The sequence below is a fragment of the Dipodomys merriami genome, unplaced genomic scaffold (assembly GCF_024711535.1).
Source record: "Dipodomys merriami isolate MVZ:Mamm:240054 unplaced genomic scaffold, mDipMer1.0.p SCAF_1, whole genome shotgun sequence".
Lineage (NCBI taxonomy): Eukaryota > Metazoa > Chordata > Mammalia > Rodentia > Heteromyidae > Dipodomys > Dipodomys merriami.
Window position 1 is genome coordinate 79,841,808 of NW_027202270.1, and position 20,020 is coordinate 79,861,827.

The 20,020-nt window shown below is 40.8% G+C and overlaps 1 protein-coding gene and 1 pseudogene across 1 annotated transcript in view; one reads left to right on the forward strand and one right to left on the reverse strand.

Moving 5' to 3' along the window:
- LOC138839444 (DNA repair protein SWI5 homolog) overlaps positions 1-6,788 on the reverse strand; it is a 47,908-nt pseudogene extending 41,120 nt beyond the window's left edge.
- Positions 6,789-8,197: 1,409 nt separating this feature from the next.
- Actr3 (actin related protein 3) overlaps positions 8,198-20,020 on the forward strand; it is a 56,083-nt gene continuing 44,260 nt past the window's right edge. Inside the window, exon 1 of the mRNA XM_070024387.1 lies at positions 8,198-8,450. Within this exon, the coding sequence (XP_069880488.1) occupies positions 8,407-8,450 (44 nt within the window). The 5' untranslated portion in view covers positions 8,198-8,406. The remainder of the gene's footprint in view (positions 8,451-20,020) is intronic.

The window sequence follows — 20,020 nt, forward strand, 5'->3', positions numbered from 1 at the left end:
TCTCAATTCCAGTTTCTCTAGGTTACTATACACATTTGGAAAAGATAGCTAGATGTCACACAAGAACTGGCCTTGTTTTCTTTTGATATAAGTAAGCACCTGAGAGTTACCTGACCATGGTGGCACCTTGAATAAAGGATATATTTTAAAATCTTCGGGTTTTGTTTTTGTTTTTGTTTTAATCTGTCATGGGGCTTGAACACTGGGCCTGGACACTGTCCCTGAGCTCTTCAGCTCAACACTAGCACTCTACCACTGAGCCACAGTGCCACTTCCAGTTTTCTGGTGGTTAATTGGAGATAAGAGTCTCATGGATGCTCCTGTCTGGGCTGGCTTTGAACCATGATCATCAGCCTCCTATAGCTAGGATTACAGGTGTGAGCCACCAGCACCCAGCAAATCTCTTTTTTTGGGGGGGGAGTCCGGTCGTGGGGCCTGAACTCTGGGCATGGGCGCTGTCCCTCAGCTCTTCAGCTCAAGGCTAGCGCTCTACCACTTGAGCCACAGCACCACTTCCGGCTTGTTTCTTTTTGCTTATGTGGTGCTGAGGAATCAAACCCAGGGCCTCATGCATGCAAGGCAAGTGCTCTACCACTGAGCCACCTTCCCAGCCCCGCAAATCTCATTTTTAAGTAATTTCTTCTGATCAAAAACATTTTTGTATTTGTTAGTCCTTTCATCTCTTTAGGATTTACCAAAATAGGACTACATTTGATATAAATTTTTGCTTCTTAAAATTTTGGCTGGGCATTGGTAGCTCACGCCTGTAATCTTAGCTACTCAGGAGGCTGAGATCTGAGGATTGCAGTTTGAAGCCAGCATGGAAAATCCGAGAGACTCTTATCTCCAATAAAACAGTCAGAAAACTGGAAGTGGTACTGTAGCTCAAGCGGTAGAGCACTGGCCTTGATCTGAAGAGCTGAGGGATAGCGCCCAGGCCCAGAGTTCAAGCCCTATGACTGACAAAAAAAAATTGTTTTGTTTTTCAGTGTTAACTATTGAACCCAGGGTTTTGAGCATGTTAGAAAAATTGCTCTACCACCACTTGAGCTGGGTCCCTAGGCCTGAATTTTAGAGTTTTACAAATATGGTCAAGTAAATCCCAGGAAAATGTAAGAATTCACAATTCACACTCTAAGCAATGCTTGACTTGTCTAATTTCTCACACTTAACAGCCTTGGATATTGTTTGTTTTTCAACATATTTTCTTCTAATCTACAATTTAAAAAAAAACTGAACAATTAAAACTTTAATTTTTTATGTTACCAAATATTAAGGACTACAGGTTTCCTCTTGTTCTTTGAATTTGAATTTTCCCTACTTTGCATTTATACAAATATTTCCCTAAGTTTTCCCTTAATATATTTGTATCTTTTTTTGTTATTTGTTTCATTCACCCAACAAATATTTACTGAGCATTTACTATATGCCAAGCTCCCTTTACACTCTGGTAGATATATTTTCTAGCTGAATGAGATAGATAATAAAAATATAAGACATTTCCCTTAGAGAATTAAAATATGGTGACTAAGGAGAGAATGAGGCAGATCATCTGAGACTGGGTATTCAGAAAAAGCTCTGAGGTTAGATGTTACAAGTATAAGTGTTGACTGGAGTGTGTGTGAGGAAGAGCTCAAGGAGACTGTGAAATGGGAAAAGCCTCAATATTTGTGAATTAAAGCAAGAAATTGATGTGGTATTGCATCAGTGTTGAAGAGGAGACAATATGAAGAGGGGGTGGGCACCACAGCATGGAGTCCACTATGATGAATTTTTTTTTTTGGGTCCAGTCATGGGGCCTGAACTCTGGGCCTGGGCGCTGTCCCTCAGCTCTTTAGCTCAAGGCTAGCGCTGTACCACTTGAGCCACAGCGTCACTTCTGGCTTTTTTCTTTTTGCTTATGTGGTGCTGAGGAATTGAACCCAGGGCCTCATGCATGCAAGGCAAGCGCTCTGCCACTGAGCCACCTTCCCAGCCCCGGATTTTTGTTTTATATTAGAGATTTGTAATTCATCTAGAATTTGTTTTCATTGGAATGGTAGATGTGTGTGCATGCGTGCATACGTGCGTGTGTGTGTACATGCATGTGCAGGTGTCTAACTTTCTTTCAAATTGAGTCTCATTTCTCTTGTTTATTTTTAAATACAGTCTCACTATGTAGCACAGAGTGGCCTCAAATTCATGATGCTCCTGCCTCAGTCTCCAGAGAACTGGGATTATTTTGAGTCACATTTTAAAATACTCATTCTTGCTGGCAATGAAGAGACTAGGGCTTTATCCTACAAAAATCTCAGCTTATTTCAAGTATTTCATAGAAACTATCACTCCATAGCAAATCAAAGCAAAAATTAAGCAATGGGTATTTTTATTCTAGCATATTTATTGTAGCATCTTACTCTATTTGGGCTGTTATAACAAAGTACTTTGACTAATAAATAATCCAAAGATCAAGTACAGGAAGTTTTGATGTCTGTGTTAAGCATTCATAGGTTTTGTACCCACACAATGGAAAGGGCAAGGGAGTTTGCCAGGATCTGTTTCATACGAACACTGATTTCATTCATGGGCAGAGCCAAAAGCCCTATTCTAACACTACCACTTTGGAGGCTAGAAGTACACAGGTGAATTTTGGGAGATATATTCAGTTCATGGCAAATAGGAATGTGCTCACTGAACTTCATGTTAAGCCATGGTGGCAATTTATAAGTCATATGTGAAAATAAGTATTAAGATAGTCACACAAAGCTTTCGATTGAAAACAGTCATTGTTTTGACTGATCAGCCATTTTATTGACATACTTAGCTCTGAAGAAATTATTTTGGCCAATTCCAAAAGCCAAATCTACTTAGGGTCACAATTTGCCGCAAGTGGATGGCATTTAAAGCAATGCGGGGAAGGCAAATCTGAAGGAGCTGCTAAGTATTTTTTATGATATGGCAGTTAAAGAATAAGTACAAAGACTCCCAGATAACATCTGAAAGAGGAGGAGGATTTAAAAAAGGCATTATTCTATAATTAAATTAGGCGATCTTGCAAGAGCAAGATCCTGAGCTCTAACCTGAGTATTGACAAAAAAAAAAAAGTAAGTAATCTTACTGATCTTAGGGATAAAGAAAGACCATAAGGCAGTTCATATTCTCTTAATTATAGAATTAATATTTTCTCTATATATAGAGTAGGGTTTAAGATCACAAGATTTGAGAAGGAAAAAGCCAAAATTCAGGGCTCCTCTTTCTCCATGCTGCAAGGCAAAATCTTGGCCAGTTACATGCTTGCTCTTAGTCAGTGCTCTCTGGGGGTTTGATGCTCTAGTAATTTGCAAATAGTCATTCCTGTAGTTAAATCCACTTTTTTTTTTTTTTTTTGGATCCGGTCGTGGGGCCTGAACTCTGGGCCTGGGTGCTGTCCCTCAGCTCTTCAGCTCAAGGCTAGCGCTCTACCACTTGAGCCACAGCTCCCTTCTGGCTTTTTTCTTTCTGCTTATGTGGTGCTGAGAAATCAAACCCAGGGCCTCAGGCATGCAAGGCAAGTGCTCTACACTGAGCCACCTTCCCAGCCTCTCCACTTTTTAAAAGTAATAATATTCTCATTTCTTAAAATAATGAAGATTGAACAATATATGATTTTGGGGGCACCTTTAAAAATCCAAAGACATTTGCTAAACTGGCTAAAGCACAAGAATAACCTAGGAAATCTTATGATAGCTAGCAAACCAGTATTTGTCAAAATGAAACAATTGTTGTAGCATTAAACTAAGGAGCCTTGAAAAAGGGTCAGAAGTGGGTTTTGGGTTAGACTCAGTTGCTTTAAAAATCATTTAATCTTGTTAGGCATTCATGGCTCTAGTCTGTAATCTTAGCTACTCAGGAGGCTGAGATAAGAGGACCACTGTTTGAAGCCAGGTGAGCTAGGAAGCCCTGGAGACTCTTATCTTCAATTAGCTACCAAAAAAGCCAGAAGTGGAGTTATGGCTCAAGTGATAAAGCACTAGCCTTGAGCACAAAAAGCTCAGAGACAGCATCTAGATCTCTCTCTCTCTCTCTCTCTCTCTCTCTCTCTCTCTCTCTCTCTCTCTCACACACACACACACACACACACACACACACACACACACAAATAAATCATTTAATCTGAGTTTCTGTATCATTTAGAGTTCTTAAGTTTGATGTAAGTGACAGGAAGTGGCTATGGCTAACAGAAGCCAAATAAAAATTAGAAAGATGCTACCGGCACAATATTTGAAAGGCTGGGAAATTAACAAAAATCAAGCATCTAGTCCACCTGAGGAACTTGAACTAAAAAGGAACTTGGGGAGCTATTAGGGAGTAGTAAATGTAGAGTAGTCAAACAAACCCAATTTACCCACAATTGTTTCCCTTTCAATTATAGGCTCAAGATCATGTCTAAAGAGGTCTTCTACCTCTAGACAAACTCAACTTCTGGACTTCGTGGAGAGTGAGCAGGAGGGGTAATACATGCAAACAAGGTGGTCAGAAATGCTTTGGCCGGATGTGTAGCTGAAGGCTCTACACAGCTGAGGGAGGATGGGCTACCACTGCAGCACGGAGGCTCCCAATTTGGTATGCAGCAAACAGGAAGTAAAAGGGATCTTAAGCAAGCAAAGTGTGGGGTAGACAGATTATGAGGCATATGCACAAATGGCATTTCCACCTAGCTGGGAAAGAAGCTTCCAAATGTTTCCGTATGTTACTGTCTTTACAAACACCAAGCAGTCTTGACTATGTGAAAGATTATGATAAATTTCCTCAGGCCTTTGAAATGATAATACTTACCTTCATCTTTGAAGGCAACTCACAACTGAACCAAATATAATCTCTAAAATTAAAAATTATAGAATGGCAACCCACAGGTTGAAGGCCTGCAAAAACAAAAATAAAAACAGAATTATTTACTGTTTTAGTCTGTTTTATGCTGCTATATTAGAACACCAGAGACTAATTTATAAAGAATACAAAACCATTCATCAGTTACAGAAGCTAAGAAATCCAAGACTGAGGGGCTGGCATTTGGTGCAGGCCATCTTGCTCTACTATAGTGTGGTGGAAAGCATGACTTGTGGAATAGCAGGAAGTGGGCCAAACTCATCCTTTTATAAGGAATCACTCCTGAGATAACAGCATTAATTCATTTGTGAGAGCAGAGAACAATGGGCTAATCACTTCTTTAGAGATCCCACGGTCAACACTACTGCATTGGGAGACTTAAAGTTTCAACACAGGAACTTTGGTGGATACATTCTAACTATACTAATTAACAAAGATAAGAATACTGATATCAAATTATTCTTGGCAATACTAGACCTACATTCTAACAAAACAATAGTGATTGATATCTGCCTTCTGTGGTATGGGCTCTCTATGTTGCTGTACCCTCCCTATGCCTTATTTTAGGTATAATATTACTAGCCTGGATTGGACACACTCAAGTTCTGATACTTGTAACCATTTCCTGGAAATTACTCAAGAGAGGGAGCAGCCAGGTTCAGAGCTATCAGCCTGAACTTCCTGAATGACCTGTTGAAGGCACTAACCTATGTTCTTGGGACCCCTTTAGCAGGATATATCATTCCTGATTTAATTACCTGTAACTGGTGAAAACATTTATTCTACTCACATCAAGCCCCAACTGTCTTTTCTAGGGGAGCCAGTTATCAACTACATGCTTCCCTAGATGACTTTAACTACTTCATAGTGGAAGTGAGAATTCCCATGTAGATGCAGAGGAAAAAAAAAAACAATAATGCAGCTGAAAGAAGAACCATTTGTTTGACTTCTCTGAAGACTTCTCAGAAAAGCTTTTCCTTAGAATTATTCAGTGTGAATCATTGTGGGTATATAGAGTATTATTAATTGATGATGGTGCCCGCTTAGTGTCTTCTACATATAAGATCCTATTTGTGGTAGAGCTCACTTACTGCTGTCTTTCAACTTCACATAATGTATGATTCGCTGTGAATTTTGTTAGATTCATTTTCAACATGACAGCAATAAGGTTTTCTTGCCTGGATGCTTTTGAAGGCTTCAAGTTACTTTTAGGATAAAGCGATCTAAAATTCCAGACTTCACTTTTTAAAACAAATTTTATTTTCTTGAAAAGATATTTACAGAGAGGTTACAGTTACATCAGTAAGGAAACAAGTACATGTCTTGTTGGGGAGTTACCCCCTCCTTTGTTTTCCTCACACTATCCCTGCCCTCCCCTAACTCTCTCCTTCCCTCCTCACCTCTCTCCCCCTTCTCCCCCCCCAAGTTGTAAGGTTCATTTCCAACATAGTGTCTTGTATCACTGTTGCAATGGATCGTCCTGTGTCCTTGTCTCCGTATTTTGTTATTCCCCTTCCCCTCCCAAATTAGATAAATGTATATACAAGATGCAAGGTACCAAAGTCAAATACAGTGACAACAGGGATATACCATAACAGGAAGAACATACAAAATAAACAAAGAAAAAGATCACATAGTACATAAAAAACAACAACAACAAAGAAAGACCTCTTGTGTCCATATTTTGGGGTTCATTTCACTTAGCATCATCTTATATGGTCATATGTGCACCGCTTTTGAGCTTTTTTTGCTCATCTGATAAAATTGTCCTAGACATATACTAATTATTGCAAATAAGGGAAAACATGGGACCTATATTTCTTTGGGTCTGACTTACTTCTTAATATGATTTTTTTCTAAGTCTTTCCTGTCTTCCTGGCTTTACTTCTTACTCCATCTTCCCTGGCTCTTTTTACTTTAAACATTTGGGTCATCTTTCCCATGATGCCAAACATGTTTTCTCCTAGGTTTTGATATGCTATTTTTTTCTTTCTGGGGGCTCCATTCCCCCCTCCCCCCAGGTCTTCCTCTTATCTCTTGCCATCTTGAGGCCTTAACTTAACTGCAGCTTGTTCAGAGCTCTGTCCCATTTCCCCACTTCTAACCCCATTTCTCATACTCTTCTGCATTCTTCTACTGCTTGTAACAAATTGTTTCTCCAATAATTTATAAACTGTAAGAATCAAGGCCTTATCTATTCAGTACCCTGGGAATAGCCTAGGTCAGCACAGCCTCTGTATGTGAACAATATTGTATCAGGTGAATGACTGAAAACCCCGTAGTCGCTCGGTCGGCACACTATATTTATCCAGTTGTATCAAATACATTTTTACTATCCTCTCATAGAAGCAAACCTAGGATGCCTTACCAGCCGATAAAAGCTAGTACCTTCCTAGGTTAATAACGAAATTTGAATTCTCAGGATCCAGTTGAGAATGACTCATCAGGAAACTCTGCTGGGGCTCAAGTTTGCTTTCACAAACCTTCCAGGTAAATCTGATGCACGCCAAAGGTTGGAAACTACTGCTTTAGCCGCCCCCCCCCCTAATTTGACATCTACATCATATACACATACACCCCTGAATTCCCCAGTATTTGCACCCTCACTCTATTCCACAGGGAAGTTTTTGTCGACAATCATCCAAACAGCCTGACTATAGGTGCACCGTGGATACTATGTAGGATGTACATCCTTAGAGGCTTTGCCATTTTTTTTTTTTAATTTTCTGGGTGCTAGCCTTGCCTTGGGGGAGGCTAAAATCTGGTACTGAGGAACAGCTCAGAACAAAGGCTGGGGACCATCGGGGCACGCCTCCTGCTCGGGGCGGCTCCACCACGGCCCACCTGGCGCTGGGCCACCCAAGTGTCAGCAGTGGTTAGCCGGCTGCTGCTCTCTTTGAACCACCTCGCTCAGATCGTTTTCCTCCGGGCCGCGGAGGAGACGGTCACCGCTGCGGGAAGCGCTCCCCGGAATCCCACGCCTCGCCCGGGAGCACAGGGAGAGCCTCAATCCCCCTCCAGCGGCCCGAGCACCCCTGGAAGCTCGGGCTCGCCTTCCCCGCCTCTCCTTCCCGGAAAACCCGTACTGGATCGCTTCGACACGCGGACGGGCGCCACGGCCGACGCTCGCGCCTCACTGCGCAGGCTCCGCCGCCCCGCCCGCTCGGAGCCGGAAGGGGGAGTGCTGGCGGCCGGGGGGCCTGGCCAGGCCGGGGCGTCGGCACCGGCGGCCATCTTGGCTTCCCGGGGAAAGGCGGCGTGAGGGGGAAGAAGTTGTAGGGTGGGGGCCGGCGTGAGGGGGAGGGCGGAGGAGCGGGGTGGGGGGAGGAGGCCGTGGCGGGGCCAGGGCGGGGACTTGCCGGCCCGCCCGCCCGCCTGCCTGCCCGGGTTGCGGAAGCGGTCGCCGCGGACCCAGCCTGCTCGCTTTCTGGCCGCAGCCTCGGCTTCCCCGCAGACGGAGGGCGGCCGGGCCGTGGATGATCAGATAGCGCCGAGCCTCCTGCCGCCCATCCCCGGCCCCAAGCAGCGCGGCGCAGACGGCGGCAGCAGGCGCGGAGGAAGATGGCGGGACGGCTGCCGGCCTGCGTGGTGGACTGTGGCACGGGGTAAACCGGGCTGCGGGGAAGGGGTGTGGGGTGTGGGGGAAGGCGACCCTCCCGGCCGGGCTGGGGAAACTGAGGCGGAGGCCGGAAAATGGCGGGGGAGAGGGAGGGAGGAGACCGGGAGATGAATGGTGCGGCCGCCCGGCTGGCGAGGGGTGGGGCTGGCGGCCAGCGCCTCCCTCGGCGTGGGCTTCGCCTTCCCGGCACGGGGGGCCGCGGGGGGCGCGGCGTGGGGAGGCGGGGATGGCGGGGTGAAGCCGCGGCGGCGAACCCCGAGGGCCGCTCCCTCCCTCCGTCCGTCCGTCCGTCCGTCTGTCCGCGCGACCCCTCCCCGCCCTTCCCCCACGCCGCCCCGGGAGGGGTGCGGACGCCGCCGCCGCCGCGGGGCCCGCGGGCGTCCCGGGGCGGCCCACCTGACGTCCCTTCCCTACCGCGGGGCTGGGGGACCCTCCCGATCCCCCCCGCGAGCGGGGTGGTGGTGGTGGGGGTAGGTTTGGCCGGACTGCCGTGACCACACTGCCGCGGGGGGGGGGTAGGTGGGGAAGGGGAAGAGTATCGGGTTCTGAAAAATGGGAACCCGGGACCGGCGCTTCCACGTCCCGGATCACCCGCCGCCGGGGTCCGCCTGCGCTCCGCGGACCTGGGTTTCCATCTCCCGCTGCGTGCGTGTGTGTGCGTGTGCGTTTGCGTGCGTGTGAGAAGCCGGTGTACCAAGTCTCCTCTCAATTCCAGAGAGAAAAATGTCAAGCCTGCGTTACTTCTCTTGCCTTAAAAAAAAAAAGTCCCCGAGTGAGCAAGCGCGCTGCAACTTCCTTAGTTTTGTCAAAGCCGCTTCCTGCTCTCAGCCTTTTATAGCCTTATAAGGTAGTTTTTCGTGTCCGACGCGAACACATCTTGGTAGAACTTCCCAAATGAAGCAGGTTGCAAAAAAAAAAAAAAAAAAAAAAAAGACGAAATTACCGCGCCCAGGTAGCAGTGTAGGTGGACTTAAACCAATAAGAATGTTCCTGTGATGGAAGGGAAAGCACCCTACACCACCCGGTGTGAGTCCCCGACCGCGCCTGGAAAGCTGGAGGCCGGGATGCAGGTAGAAAGGAATGTGCTTCACTGGCAACCAGACGCGAAGTGTAGTTTAACTAAAATAGAGGAGTCTGCAAGTAGTCACTCTGTAAATTACGACATGTCAGAGTTCCCACACATTGCAGGGACTGTTATGCATGGTGAATGACAACTTCATGTTGGAATATTAGAAGTGTTTTTTTTTTTTTTGGGGAAAGGGGGGGTTCTACTGATAATGTCTTCTTAGCTCTATTCTATGCAAATTTCTCTGCTCTTCGTTCTCATATCTTTATGTTAGTGTGCAGCCTAAAATCCCAGTGTACCTTAAACAACTTCCTAGTATTTTCCCTTAGAAAGATATGGTCAATGGTAGTTAGTCTTCGGGGATATATGTGATATCTGTGTGTGTATACTTACATGTATACATATGTATATATATATATATATATACATATGTATATGTATCTATGAGCATATATGTGAATGCTGTCTTAAAATAAGTTTTGGGGCTGGGAAGGTGGCTCAGTGGTAGAGCTCTTGCCTTGCATGCATGAGGCCCTGGGTTCGATTCCTCAGCACCACATAAGCAAAAAGAAAAAAAGCAGGAAGTGGCGCTATGGCTCAAGTGGTAGAGTGCTAGCCTTGAGCTGAAATGCTGAGGAGCAGTGCCCAGGCCCAGAGTTCAGGCCCCATGACCGGACCCAAAAAAAAAAAAAGTTTCTTTCGATGTATCATAACTTCCCAGAATTGGTATTTTATGATGATAATGGCCAGTTTCAAAATTAGATATGTCCCGAGTAGGACTTTCCAAGTGTGTTATGTGATAAATACTGCTACTTAATACTTACTGCTTTGGAAATCACTGGTTGTTAATTAAAAATAGTGTAGATAATAAATCATATGATGACATTTACTAAATAACACGATAACATGGTTTCATCTTTAGTATATTTCTTTTTCTGTAATCATTTCAGTCTTTGAAATAAAGTTTTGCTTATTTTAGGTATTTAGGTAGGTTATTTAGGTATCTTACTGAGCTGAAATGTCTCAGTGAGTGACTTAGATATTTCAGTATTAGATTAATGTATTAGATTATCTCATTTAGCTTTACTTTAAATTTACAACACATATTGAATGGCCAGGATTGAGATGGGCTGAATCTATACCTAGACTACGTCTATCTTAGTATCTCAATTACTAAATCATCGCTTTCTTTCATTGGTCCTACCTCATAAGTAGAGATTAACTGAACATTCATTATAATAGGAGTGGAGATGAGTAGGAGTCTTCTCCTGTACTTTTTTTTAACTGTCTGTCACAATTTGGAAGTTCTTTCCTGAAAGAGTTTTACTTAGCTGCACACCAGTGCCTCAAGCCTGTAATCCCAGTTAGGAGGGTGAGATCTGAGGATCACACTTCAAAGTTAGCCTGGGCATGAAAAAGTTCTTGGGACTTATCTCCAATAAACTATTCCCCAAAAAAGCTGCAAGTGGAGTTGTGGCTCAAGTGATAGAGTGCTAGCTGAGAGCAAAAACAAGTTCAGGGACAGCAGCCAGTTAAAGTCCCAGTTAGAGCCCCAGAACCAGCCCCCTCCCCCAAAATTATTTTGATTCTCAAAAGATATTTATTTTTTGTCCCTTATCAGATGCAACCTGAAAAGTTACACCTTCATCTCATATTAGCACATAGAGATCCACCTGAGATCTCCAACTACAATTACTCACCTACTATAAATGAAAAATTACAACCTGCGTCAGGTTGTTCATTCCATTTCGTTATATAATTTAGGCAAAAGATGGCCATCTGTTAAACTTGGTGGTATTAGATAAGCTGTAAGAGGAAACAAGAAATTTAATTCTGGAACTTTAAATGAGGGTTTAACTGATAGAGTGCCTGCCTAATAATCAGCGTTTCAGCCCAAGCACCACATGCACTGTCCCCCCCCCCCCACAATTAAGGAATTTTAAAAATATGAGAATAAGGCTGAGATAATGAAAGAAAACTCATTTTGTAAAGAATTTAGAAAGAAATTCTTTTATATTAATACATACATCTTTTAGGTCTATACTAGAAAAGTATTGCAGAATAAAATTAGGGCAAGTAGATGCCCATTGATAGAGCTGTTGGCTTAAAAACTAAATTACCAGAGTTTGGGTGCAGGTGAGTATTGAGTATCTGTTGAGCATGTGAGAGGTCCAGGGTTCTACCTCTAGGACCAAACAAAAATAAATAATTGTAAGAAAAGCAGTTTTAAAGCATTAAAAAATGTACTTACAAAGGGCAAGGTTATAAGTTTTAATTTTGTGTGTCTTCACTGAAGTCTCTTCAGTATTCAAGCCTAAGTACGGAAGCATTTTTATAGATTTTTATTATGCTAAGTGTGGTTACAGAGTTATTTTCCCTCATGCCTTTTCATTTTCTGTGATAAGCACTGCATTGGCAGATAGTTTCTATTGATTGTCATGGCAGATGTTATGTAACTTTAGTTTTGAAGTTTTGGATATATTCAGATCTAAAATAAATTAAGGAAATTTCCTGACTTCAATTTCTGAGTCTTAAATTGTAAGCATAAATATTTTGTTGGAGTCTATGAATGAAGAGCCTGTTTAATTCATCTGTGGCCAAATTCCAGAAGTGAGCACAGATAAGCACGATCTTGTTTTAGAACAGTGGGGAGGAGCCAGGTGGGTGGAGGAAGGCATGCCTGGGAAGTTCATGTTTCTTAGGATTTCTGTACATAACTTGGCAGTCTATTTCTGTAGTCATTTTCAGAGACAGAAGTATTCATAGTATCTTTCTTGTTAACCAAGAATATTTATTAAAGTTCTTTTTAAAAAAATCTTTAAGTGGTTGTACAAGGAAATTCCCATTCTACAAAACAGTGTATGAATACAAGATGTCTGATAACATTGTCACCCATTGTTCCTAACCCACCTTTTCTCTCACTTTTCTTCTTCTTTTTAAATTGATATTAGGTGAATAACTTCGTAGTCTATTTCTGTAGTTATTTTCAGAGGCAGAAGTATTCATAATATCTTGTTAACCAAGAATATTTATTAAAATTCTTGTTGATAATTTTTGTAGATTTTTTTGATACAAATATAACAGACTTGCTTTTATTGAGAAGTCAAGTTTATTCTTGGATTTAGCTAAACTTTAAGTTATCTTTCTTGTCAGTCTTCTTTCCTATCTGCCAATTTTGTGTTGAAACATCTATATTGACTTTGAATTGTCTATATATTGTATTTAACGAACTTTCCAGCCATATTATTAAATATAGTTCAGAATTGCACAGCAGGAAAATTTCACTGCTGGGGAATCTGGTGGTTGAGGCTTTTTGTTTGCTTTATCTTTTTTTAACCCATGACAGTTATTTTTGCTTTGTTTTATAACAGAGAAAGTAAGATTAGAGAATTTAAATTACTTTGTTAATGTTATTTATCCAATAGTTAGTTGTAGCTGGTATTTGGATCTAAATTCTGCATTTAGGCCCATATTCTTTCTGGTATATAATAGGGACTCTGCTGCTTTCTTTCAGAACTGTATACATTAGCTTAATTTTTGATGTCAAAAAGGCACAAAGCATTGTTACTAACTTGATGTAGTGCACAGGTAGAAAAAGGAGTGCTGTGAACTTGAGGCATATATAAATGTAAATTTAGTTAGTAGGGCAGTCATCCTAGAATTATAATGAAAACGTCTAACACAGATTTCTTTCCAGACCATTAATCACACAAGAGCCAAAATAGTAAAAAAATAAAAAATAAAAAAAGTGGTAGATAATGTTTGGATATGTACTTTTAAAGTAGTAGTATCTATTCTATTGACTATGAAAAGAAAGATGATTGTGGTCAGTAAGTTTAGTGAATATTACATTTGAGCTATCTTTTTAAGGGTTTGGGTAAATGCACAGGGGGGGGAACATTTTACAAAGAATGGAAAAGCATGTTTGTACAATTGAAAGAGAAGAGCAGCTGTTTCTTATTCTTTGCCCCCTGGACATGATATGTTGCACTGCTGCTTTTTCTTTATGAATTGAAGAATGTGTAATAACATTCTGTGATAAAGATTTTGTGATATGAGAGGGAACTGACATAATTAGATACTTACTGTGTACTAGGTATTATATGTCAGCAAAGATTTGAAAAGTGATTTTATTTGATAGGGAATAAAATCATTAGTTGCAGTAGTAACGAGACATGAGTGTAAGTAAAAGCAGGACTGAGGAGAGAACAGTAAGAGGTACAGATGGAGAAAGGACATGCTGGGGTGAAGTGAATCAACATAAACCACACATACATGTACACTTAAATATACCCACATGTGAAGACATCATAAGTAGTCCCACCAAACTGTAAGTGAGAAGGAAGGAAGGGAGGATTTAGAATACAATGGGCAGCATGAACTTCTGCACAGTACATTGTGATATATTCCTATTATATGCTATTTCAAAAATAAAATTAAAAAAATCAACTGGAGGAAACAAATGTTGAAAATAGGGCTTTTAGAATATTCACTGAATCAAATGTAGTAATATCAAATGTAATAAAGAGATTTCAGGTAAAGTTGTAGGAATTCAGGTCTGTATTGAGTGAATAAATGTATGAATGAGTGAACAGGAATTAGGAATGTGGTTTAAACTGCATCAGAGACACTTCATACACAGTGACTCAGGAATATCCATTTTAATAGGCTTGTTAGATGATTTTTAAGCAGTCCACTCAGCAGTAGTTTTGCAGAAATTCTTTAATAGGATATTGGTGGTAGGATTGGAGTAGAAGGTACAATTTTGTATTTATATCTTTTTTTTCTTTAATTTTTTTTTTTTTTGGTGTCAGTCATGGGGCTTGAACTCTGGGCCTGGGCGCTGTCCCTTAGCTCTTCAGCTCAAGGCTAGCCCTCTACCACTTGAGTTATAGTGCCACTTCCGGTTTTCTGGTGTTTTATTGGAGATAAGAGTTTCACGGACTTTGCTGCCTGTGCTGGCTTTGAACTGCAGTCCTCAGATCTCAGCCTCCTGAGTAACTAGGATTACAGGTGTGAGCCACCGGCACCCGGCTTTTTCTTTAACATTTTATATGTATTTTATTATATATTAGGGCTTGAACTCAGGGCCATGAACTCTTACTCAGACTTCTTGCTCAATCCTAGTACTCCACTACTTTAGTCATGCCTCCAGTCTTGCATTTTATTGGCTAGTTGCAGATGGGGTAGATGAAGGTTCACATGTTTATTGCCCTTGCTGACTTCCAACCATGATCCTCCAGGTCTTAGCTTCCTGAGTAGCTAGGATTATAGGTGTGAGCCAGTAGTATATTGGTCAGTGCCTGACTGTGTTGTTCATTTATAGTTATCAAGGGCTTTGTCATCAGCTGCTATTGAGTTCACTTGTTCCATTTACCAATTATATGATTTTTGTATACTTCAAATCCATTAGGTCTTATTTTTCTCATCAATAATTGGGAAATTACGGTATTAGCTTATTTTTATAATTCATGAAAATGATTCGGCACCCACCCAGTGCCTGTTTCCCTCCCTCCCTCCCTCCCTCCCTCCCTCCCTCCCTCCCTCCCTCCCTCCCTCCCTCCCTCCCTCCCTTCCTTCCTTCCTTCCTTCCTTCCAATTTTGAACTCAGGCTCACTCTTGCCAATCTAGTGGTCTTTTACTAGAGGTCATTGGTGATAGACCTCCAGCACCCCATCCCTCCTTTTGCTGCATTTATTTTTCAGGTAGATTCATGGTTTTGCTCAGGGCTGGTTCACATCCTGATTCTTTTTATCTATTACCTTCTAAGGAGTTCTCATGACAGGTGTCTACCATCGGGTCCAGCTTATGGATTGAGATGGGGTCTTAATAAATTTTTGTCTGGACTAGCTATCAAGCTTGATTCTCTTGATTTCCTCTGAGTAGGGGGGCATGAGTCACTGTGCCTGGCCAGTGACTGACACATTTTAAGAACACAATACATTGTAATTATAATCATTAGCTCCCCTTATTTTGGAATTGAACTTCTTAAGGAAAGGAACAGACTGTCTCCTGCTTATTTTTTATCGCTGCAGGCCTTGGCTTGCCTACAACAGTTCTTTGTATGGTCAGTATGTTTTTGCTAATTTGAGAGATGATTTGGTAATTGATTCTGGTGAATTGTAGATAGAGATCAAGTAAGTGATTGGTATAATAAGGGAATTTTATGCAACTGAGTTTAAAAAACTAAAATTGGAATTTGTTGTTGAACTTTTAGTGATGTTCTATAACTGGACATGTCCTTCAGGAAGTTAAAAATAGATATATTTGAGGCACTGGTGTCTCATAACTATAGTCCTAACTACTCAGGAGGCTGAATCTCAGGATTTTAGTTCTAAGTCAGCCCAGGCAGGAAAGTGCATGAGACTCTTATCTCCAATTAACTACCAAAATGCTGGAAGTGGAGCTGTAGCTCAAGTGGTAGAGTGCTAGCCTTGAGCAAACAAGCTCAAGTGCCCAGGCCCTGAATTCAAGCCCCAGGACCAGCGCACACATATGTATGTATGTGTGTGTGTGTGTGTGTGTGTGTGTGTGTGTGTGTGTGTGTGTGTGTGTGTGTACACATACATGAAAAGGAAATTGCAGGTGGAGAGTTTGACATTATAATGGTAGTTTATAAATTAAGTAAAATGATAAAGCAAAGAGAACAGGCAGATTGAATATGAATTTTTTTTTTAAACATTGTGGATAGTGATCCAGTTTCTTGAAAAATGAGTACATGTGGCTTGTGGTGAGTCATTAGTTATGCTATCTCACTTTTTTTTTTTTTTTTTTTTAAAGTCAAAGCCCTGCTCTGTAGCTCAGGTTGGCTTCCAACCCATGATCCTTACATCTCCACTTCCCCTGAGCTGGGATTGTGGCCAAACACCACAGTGTCTGACTTTTTTATTTGACTTTGTGAATGGTAAAAATCTTGATAAGGTGGAGAGTTTAACTCAAATAGAGCTAAATTTCCCTTGTCCAATAGACTTATCTCCCCTAATTAGTAGATATAGTTAAAATCCTTAGATGTGTGGCATGGTGAAGATGTAGCTTCAAACAATATTTTTCTTGTAAACAAATTCTACCAGTCAAAGGGATTCTATTACTTCCCTGTAAAAATATATTAAAGCTTACCATCTTTTTAAAATGGCAATGTATTTTTATTTTTTGTTATTTATTTTTTTTGGGTCCGGTCGTGGGGCCTGAACTCTGGGCCTGGGTGCTATCCGCTCTTCAGCTCAAGGCTAGTGCTCTACCACTTGAGCCACAGCACCACTTCCAGATTTTTTCTTTTTGCTTATGTGGTGCTGAGGAATCGAACCCAGGGCCTCATGCATGCAAGGCAAGCGCTCTACCACTGAGCCACCTTCCCAGCCTCGGCAATGTATTTTTAATAGCTACATATATAAAGAAGCAAGAGCAATTAATATTAACTAGAAATGTACATTATAGCTTACCATACACTAATAATTATTAAACAATGAAAGGGGCACTGTATTGTTATTGGGTTAATAAGTAAATTTGGTTCTTTAAAATAAGATAGTGAAGGCTGGTACTTGAGGCTGAGATCAGGATGATTGCTTGGTTGCCTTGCAAAGTTTGCTAGACTCCTAAAGCAGTAGCTGGAGTAGTAGCACATGCTTGCCATTCCAGTTTATAAGGCTTAGATAAGGAGGATTGTGATTCCAAGGTCAGTCTAGGGAAGAAAAGTCCAGGAGACATTGTCTTCAGTGAAGGAAGCTGGGCATGGTGGCACATACCTGTTACCCTAGCTACAATGGAAAGCATAAAATAGAAGGATCATGGTCCACTTGCATGCCTGGGCACAAAGATAGGACTGTCTCAAAAAATACCAAGTGCGAAAAGGTTCAAGAGGTTTAGCTCAGTGGTAAAGCATCTGTGTCACCACATCGCCAGTGTGAAACCCTGTGTTTAAGCTCCAGTACTATCACCCCCCCCCCCCCAAAGATAGCGGTAATATTACTTTGTTGTGGTGTTTTAGAAATTTTGGAGGGGCTTTACAGCATAAGCCATGAAAGATATTTACCTAATTATTAGAAATATACTATCTAGGATGAATGACTTTCATAAAATGAATTTTTTTTTAAGAAACACTTTTTTTAATGCTTCAGAGATTTAAATCTTTGGATCTCTTGAAGACTTAATAAGTTTTATATAAACCGTTTCAAGTCTCTTTATAATCTGATGATCAAGCTAACCTACAGAAAAGTCTGTGAGACTCTTACCTGCAATTAACTAGCAAAAAGCTTGAAAATAATAGTAAAGTCATCCAGTGCATAATATATGCCTGATACTGTTCTAATTGCCTTATATGTGCTAGTTTATTGGATAAATAACCCTTTGAAAGTAGGTACTTTTATTCCCATTTGCAGATGAAGAATTGGCAATGAGAGCATAAACTGCTTGCAAATATCACATAGCTATAGATGATCATGTGCTTTATTTACCATTCAACAGTTTATAATTGAATGATTTTTTTGTGTGTTCACAAGGTTATGAAACCGTCTTCACAGATTTTCATTACCCTATATGAAACTCCATACCCATTAGTCACTCTCTATTTCCTCTGCTTTCAACAAATACTAATATACTCTATCTTTATGGATCTGTTTTACCTATTGCCTAATTTTTTGGCCCTTTTGGCAGGATTCTTTTATAAGGCAAGTGTTAATTGTTAAAATCTGTGTTTTGAGTGGTGATAGTATAGCAGGAAAGTGATTTGGAAAATATTAGGAATTTTTAAAAAAACAGTTGTAGGAAGGGATAGAGGGACTTAAGAGAAAAAACAGGGGAAGAATCTTTCCTTAATACTTAGTGCCATCTGCTGTTATTTGACTCCTGTTACAACTTTGAATTTTAGTGTCATTACTTATGTACTAAGAATCAGTCTGTGTTTACATATCTGTGGTCATAGACCTGTGTATATGATCCACAGGCTAGTGGTGAAACAAGCATTTCAGCTTTTTTTTTTTTTTTTTTCTTAAATTCTAAGTACCATATCCTTTTCTTTCTACTTCTTTCCTCTTTCCCCACAGACTTTAAGGTTTAGGCCCAAACTCAGGAAGAATGTTATTTCTTTTGACACTAAGAGTCCAGATTTTTTTTCAGTCAACAGTCTGTCTGGTCTTTTGTGTCAGGTTAAACATTCACCTGCATGTGATGACAAAAGCATTGGAGGGAATTGGAAAAACTAAACCATTGCTATTTTTCTTTGTAGCTAATATTGTCTTACTATATTTGGCCAAATTTCCCCGTGAATTAGCTGCTATGTTATTATTCTAAAAGTCTTAACACAACAGATTACTTTTTTGAGTTTTGGTATAGTACGAAGAAAACTGTGGCAAAGGTTAAGGAACTATGGGAGTGCATGTTAGGATTAATTTGTAGGCCTCTTCACATACAAAATTTGATAATATCAAAATTATATATGAATATGGTAAAGGTAGAAAGAAGTCATTTATATTTGTGTAGAATTCTTTAACTTTAAAATAGTGGTTGTCAATATGGTACTAAGAAATTTAGAAAATGGGTTGCATGGAATCTTTTCTACAGTTCTGTGGTCTTATTTTCATTTTGCTGTATGGTTTAAAAATGGTTGGAAATACTCAAAATTGAAATTATAGTACCACCTCACCCGTCTTTTTCCCCCCCTTAAACACTAGGGCTAGACTAGAGCTTTGGACATGCTAGGCAAAAGCTTAATATTGCAGCCTTGAGCTTTATCTTCTGCCTTTATATTTAAAATTTTTAATATATTTTTATTGTGAAAATACTGTACAGAGGGGTTACAATTACATGGGTAAGATAATGAGTACATTTCTTATCAAGCATTGTAGCCTCTTGCTTTGTTTCCCCTTCCCATCCCTTCGTATCCTCCCCGCCCCACCAAAGTTGTAAAGTTCATTTTTCCACATAATGACTTGTACATCTCATTGTTGCAATGGGTCCTTCTGTATCCCTGTTTTTAACAATTTGTTTTTTCCTTTCCCCTCCACATATACCAGCATCATATATAGTGAAAGCAGGGGTTGTACCATGGAGGATAAATTTTTTATTTTGAGATATATCTGGCTATGTGGCTCAAGCTGTCTTTGAACTTGAGATTTTTTTCTGTTTCAGTCTTGTGTAGCTGAGGTTACTGGTGTGTACCACCATGCGTGTCCTCTATTTCTCCCTTTTGTAGGCTGCAGGGTGTCACACACTGTATCCAGAGTAAAAATATGTTGATCATTGGCATGATTTTTTTTTAATAAATTTTTTAAATACCAGTTTTATCATAGGGTTTTTTTTTTTAAAGATTACCATTATTAGTTTAGTATAACAACCTATTAATGTCATTATGTAACTGATTTGTTCTGAGGTGTTTTTCAAATTAGTTTTTTTTTTGGGGGGGAGGGTCCAGTCGTGGAGCCTGAACTCTGGGCCTGGGCGCTGTCCCTCAGCTCTTCAACTCAAGGCTAGCACTCTACCACTTGAGGCACAGCGCC